At 34.2% G+C, this 6,616-nt stretch overlaps 1 protein-coding gene across 8 annotated transcripts in view; it reads right to left on the reverse strand.

Annotated features, from left to right (window-relative positions):
* Positions 1–6,446, reverse strand: part of LOC121875619 (phosphofurin acidic cluster sorting protein 1-like) — a gene marked incomplete at its 5' end in the record, with an annotated part of 28,515 nt that extends 22,069 nt beyond the window's left edge. For 4 of the 8 annotated variants that reach the window (XM_042380216.1, XM_042380215.1, XM_042380211.1 and 1 more), the window contains 1 exon segment: positions 6,291–6,446. In XM_042380216.1, coding sequence (XP_042236150.1) covers positions 6,291–6,446 — 156 coding nt within the window. 8 annotated transcript variants of the gene reach the window in all.
* Positions 6,447–6,616: the final 170 nt, after the last annotated feature.

The raw sequence follows: 6,616 nt of genomic DNA on the forward strand, positions 1-6,616 counted from the left end.
AAATAGATAGCATTACCATCTGTGTTTTAGTTTATTTCAGATAATTAATTTCTTTTATGGTGTAAACATATCTATACTTAAGAGGGATTCATATTTTTACCCTGGAACAATGAGTCACACACTTGGTGAGGAGCCATGTGTGTTTTAGTACAACTGTACAATGGAATATTACAGAAAAAAATGGAATTATGATAGGATCCATAAAGATACTCTACTGACTGTATAGCAGACCTGTCTATACACTAGGTATTCAACTGTACTGTAAGATTGTGTACAGCATCTCGGTACACTACACTACAGTGGCATACAGTGGTTGCACTGATGAGGCTTGCAGGACACCCACATATATCACAATCTTGATCATTCATGGTTTTAACAGGGGCAGTTTACTATCACTAATTAGTTACTGAACATAACACAATTCTATTGACTATAGGTCACCAGGCTACATACTGCCTATTTCCTACGGTTTATGTTTGACTAGTTGCCATTCAACTAAGAATCTAAATTAAGGCTTCACTTAATTTTTTAAATTATATCAGTGGCATCTGACAAAGTATCTAGTAAAAATCATTAAATAATGTGTGCAAAAATACTTACAGAAAAAGAATATAAGCTTTCAGTGTGATCTACAGTAATTTGGAAAAAAGTAGTTTAAAAAAAATTAATAAGCATCATGCACAATGCTGGCCCTCTGTAAAGTTGCCAATGATCTTATTGCTGAACATTTAAATAATTAGTAAATATTTTTATTTATATGATCCGATTATTATTTCAAGCAAAACAGAAAACTGAATAACTTTCCCAAGTGAAAAAAACTATAACTGGAAGCGGACTGTTGGGTTATTTAGAAATATTAAAAATAATAATGTGGCCCAGTTTTGCCCAGCTGACGTAGAGCCGCCGCTGGTCTACATAGCCTCTCAACAAGTGAATGCAGTTTTCGAAGTGCATGCATTTGTACCCATTACATGTACAGAAACCATATTAAATAGCTACTCTTATGGAACAACAACTCTTAGGTACAGAACTAATATAATATCACCATATAACATAAGATTTCATGCTTATCAAGGGAAAAAGTATGAAATTTGACTAAAATGGCCCAAATTACTTATGCTCCAGTACAATAAAGTTCATTTTAGCATGTTATTGACAGGATGGTTATGTTTATAGGTCCATTGAGGGCATACGGCTTATCTTTCTGCATACATTGAGGGACGATGAGTCTCCTCTCCTAAATGAAAACTGTGAAGACTCTAAAATTAAATCTGCATTATTAAGATACGGGTACTATTTAAAAATGTATTTTGCTTTCTACAAGAATATGCCACTGCTACACTAGGATTACTAAATTAAGCAATAATTAAACAACCTAATATTCCTGGAGACTGAATGTAGTATTTAGTAAAAATCACAAAATTTTCACTATCCTTGTTCTGATTGTTACTTATGTAAGAATCGTTGTTACAACACACACCTTCGGAGGTGTGATTTTTCATCTTACAACTTGGTGAAAAGACAAATGATGTTATAATAATTTATGATTTGATGAACTTAACCATAACTCTACATGTTATAACAGTAGTTATAAACATCAGATTTTAAAGTAAGGACTCAATTTCCAGTAAAAATCACTTGGCCATACATGACGTCAAAGTAAAAACTGGTTGGTAATAATGCAGCTGATATAGGGTTGAATGAAGTCTTAGTCTGTTTGGTCACTTCAATGTCGGAAAGAAAGTAACCATAATCCTTATATGGAAAATAACAATACAGTATACAGTATACATGTATAGTACTTCACTATACAGTGCTGTATGTTACCTTGTTCTACATCTTTTTATATTTCTTACAACAACAAATGAGTCTGCCTTAGAATGCTGAACAACTGCCTTGTCCCTCTGCTATAGCCACACCAGGCATAGGTAAGTTACACACACTAATACAGTATTTCCTACAAGAACATTCTATTAAAACTTGAGAACATCAATCTCCCTGCTTTCCGGGTACTGGTGAATGTTTCCGCGTCATATTGCAGTCGGAGAGAGACAGATCTGTATATATTTATGTAAACACTACTGTCCACATACAATATATTGTAAATAAACAAAATATACTATTCTATACACTATACTGTATTCACCAGCAGATGTTATAATCTTGAGCTTGTGATGCAGGCAGGCCTAATTGTGATATGCTGATACAGTATGGCCTGCTTTGTCCTGTACCATCTACTGTGGCAGCTGGTGTTAATTGTCACTCTCCTATCCCTCCATGAAGGAGGGATTGTACATGCACTGTATATACTGTACTGTACACATACCCTCTACACACTAGACTACAGTAGGCATACACTGTCCACTCTATGTACAGTATTGTACATACGGAACTTTAACACTTACTGAATGTACACAATAAACTTAACTGTAATCAGTTTTTACATTTTAGCACTGCTTTAACCGTGTTCTTTGCTGATTATATCCTGGTACAGTAATGTACAGTACTGCACAACACAGATCATTTGTGAAAATAGCAGTGACTGAGTGAACAAGCTTGTACAATGGCAGCAGACAATGAACTGAGAGTGTTATGATGCTGGAGTTTGAGGAGATAGGCTGTGAAATACATCAGCCAATCATAGGCATCCCATGTAGTCACCTGACTGTAGTAGACAATCATAGCTCATGAGCACTCTGAGCCTACCCACCCACTTGCTCAGCGTTTGTCGGTACATGATGCAATCTCTCGAAAATTTGTTTGAATGTTCAAAACGGAGATATTTCCCTGAATTTCTCGGAATACTGTACTAAATTTTTTTTTTTCAGGGTAATGGAGAGTTCTGTGGATTGAAGAATCCAGCTAATGGTGAGATTATTGTATTAATATTTTTCATACATTATTATTTCCAATACAAACCCACTAGATATTTTGTTAGTTTAATATAAATCTATGCATTACATATTGATAACTTTAGTACTTTGTCTCTTGTTCATCAAAGCTATGTAGTGTAGTCACACCGAGCTTACACAAGGTGAAAAAAGTGGGTCTCATAGGCATGATGGCCCTTTAGGAACAGAAAGAATACCTGTACAGCACACTGTGTACTAAACCTTTGGTACCCGAGGAGGAAACAACTAGTGTAATGGTATAGCATAATCTTGCTACACTTAAATGCAAGAGCACCAAAATATATGAAATAAAATATTGGTCCTACTGAAACAAAGACAACCTTTACTGAAAAGTCAAACCAAATCTTTGAACTGCAGCAAGTTCATGACTTTGTGAAATATTAATTTCTCCTTTTCAAAACTCTGTCAAGATTAATATAATCTAAGTCTAGCATTAATTGTTATCAATCAGAAATTGATTGAGTTTGTTATCTCTTAGTTCAATCTGCGAACACAATCACTCAAAAAGAAAAGCATTCTGGTGAATTACTGAGTTCTTGTAAGCTATGCCACTGGCCATGAATACAGTGACAACCAAGCTGATCAGAGCTAGGTAATGTCTCAGTAGCTAGGTATGGCCCATGGTGAGCATATTACAATATATGAGTTAGTCCAACTGTGTTTCAGTGTACTGCACACACTGATAATATGTAGTGCTACCACACTAGCATATCAATACCCAGACTCAATCATGTAAAGGGTGTTCCACTTCTGTTACCTATCTACTGTATGAATAGCTTAATCGAATTCACATGAAAGACTTTTGAAGAGAACTGTTAGGATCCAAACTGCAGTAACAAAGAAGGATACACTTCAATGTTTTTTTTTTTTAAACTCAAAATTTAAATTGTGCCATACTCACTGAATCAAAGTACCGTCCTCATATCTGAGTGTTAGCAACAACAGTTCTCTACTCTAAACATTCTTGGGCTGCTTTTACCAATCCTCAAAAGTTTTGTATCTCTCTAGGGACCCAGGTTTTATTTTCATTCATTCATCCATCCCAGTCTCTGTCTTCCCCTGGCCCTCCTATCCCCAACTTTGCCCATTATATGACCAAAGTATCTCGTGCTGTGTAGTAATTAAAAAATATAACAAATGATAATAGCATCAAATGTATCATTCATAACCCTTTAGTGCTATTTCCAGTAGAAATGCAATCAAAGTTTTCACTACTTATACATGCAACAGAGTCCAAACAAGGACAGTATATATATATATATATATATACACATATATATATATATATATATATATATATATATATATATATATATATATATATATATATATATATATATATATATATATATATATATATATATATATATATGTATATATATATATATATATATATATCAGAGAAGATTAATCCATGTCAACACTTACTGACACAACAGTAGGATTAATGCCTATGGTGAACTTACGAATACAAGTGTCCAGTTATATGTACTGCAGTTGCTAGCATTTGTTTGAATGGAAGACTATAGAGAACTACACAGAATAACAATGCACTTGATTATTACAGTACATTCGCATTTAAATATTGTAGTAAATCAAAATGGAGGAGGATGCCTCTCATACGAAAAGAGAAGAGCTGAAATATCTCTCCAACATTTACACTTTTGAAACTTTACACCACAGGTACAGTGCTTCATGAAGTGCATATCACCTAATACTCCCAATGCACAAACACAATAAGTTTCCATGCTATCTTCCCTCTTTAGCACAATACAAAACTGTACTACCACTACAGTACTATATGCTAGTATCTAGCTCATGAAATCTCTAAAATGCTGAAAGCAAAATGAAATGCTCAAGATACCATAAGGTACAGTTAAAACATGATAACTGATGGAAGGAGATAAGACCTTAGACCTTCAGAAGATACAGAGATCTCCGACAAATACGAATATAATTTATGGTGAAAAAAATATTTGATAAATTTATTTGCACCCTTATTTTGAATAAAAAGTGCACAAGGGTTTTGGGAATGTTTAAGTAGTCTGCATAAGTACATGATAGAAAAATCAAATAGCCATCTTGGATGTACCCATTTGTTGCATCACTATCACTGGCCAATGCCCAAAAAGTAAAGAGCATCGTTACCTTGCAACTCTTACATCCCACTTTGTGTACTGTACTGTATATTATAGTTTCCATGTTGTGTTTGTGGTTTTTGTGTGCTAATTCTATGCCTTATCAGGGCTTCCAAGCACCCTATGCAGTCTTCTCGTGTTGCTGTAACTATCAGGTAAAAAAAAATATATATATATATACAGTATATCACTTTAGAAACTTAGATATATGCCCAGCCCTCACAAACCATTCCTGCCCACAGACTTAACTACCTTACACTACCACCAACAATTCTGAAGTATTCATGCACAGATTTCACTTGTTTTTGTGTAACTATGATTCAGTACTTTGATGAATGTCACTGTTCAGTTGACTTTAAAAGCAAATACCTTTGTTTAGAAACTCTAATTGTGGGTGAGATTGTACAGGTTTTAGGAAACAAACCAAATACCATATTTTCCACAAGAAGTTAACTTCCATGTGTGTAATTTTGCTCTTACAAAGCTTTATTTTGTACCAAACCTTGAATGGTTAAGGAGGGCCACTAGAACAATACACTATATAGAAGTTAATTTATTTAAACAGTGCACATTCTGAAAAGTTGCTGGCAAAATAGCGAATCTGAATCCTTCAATTGTGAATACTGTATGGCTGTCACTACTCCAAAATGACCCTGGGCTATGAATTCTTTAAGTAAAAAAACAAAAAATATTACAATATGGATCCAGATTTTTCAAATATTTTCAAGTACTGTATCATAAGACTGCAAATGCCATTAATGAATGAGTTATGTATCTACAACACAAGTTCTAGCAAGTGATCCTGACAAACATCTGAAAGGATTCTGCTTATGAGTCTACTAATTTAGCAGGAAATGGGTTAATATAAATCTAAGCGATGTAATGGAACTGCAATAAAACATTTCAAACAATAATCAATGTAAGTCCTTAATTAGACGATATGAAATATACTTCTCTTCAAAGTTAATTCTAGACCTGCCGAATGCCAAAACCTTCCTTATGCTAACTTTGAAATCATAAACTACATAAAATCTACAGTATAAGCTATCATTCCATCCATTAATAATTATCATAATTTATATAACTCTTGAAAACCTAACCATAATATTTTTTTCCCTGATATGTTTGACTCCCTCCCATAGCTACATAGAACTAAACCATAAAATTTTATAAAAATGTGACTGTGAAGATTTATCCCACCCAAATCCTAAAAAAACACCCTAACCTGGCACACTGAGACCTTCGTTAAGTAGAGATCTAGAGGAGGAGAAGTACGGCCGTAGGGAAGGCTTTGGTGTCGATGTAATGGAGATGGTGTCAACTTCTGGCCCAGAGTCACTAAGGTCCTCTAACTCGTCAAAAAGATCTTCAATTTCCGCTTCGTCCACTTCACCAGCTATGAAAGAATATAAGAATTTATATTTTTTTCTAAGAGCACCCAAAGGCATATTGTCCGAGGATACTTATAACTCCTTTGATTTCACTATGCGCAAATAATGTATAATGCTAGTTTATGAGTACAGAATCTAACTGAATGTCAACATGTATTTTATTTTCAGATACACA

Source organism: Homarus americanus, unplaced genomic scaffold (assembly GCF_018991925.1).
Source record: "Homarus americanus isolate GMGI-L3 unplaced genomic scaffold, GMGI_Hamer_2.0 scaffold22250, whole genome shotgun sequence".
Taxonomy (NCBI): domain Eukaryota; kingdom Metazoa; phylum Arthropoda; class Malacostraca; order Decapoda; family Nephropidae; genus Homarus; species Homarus americanus.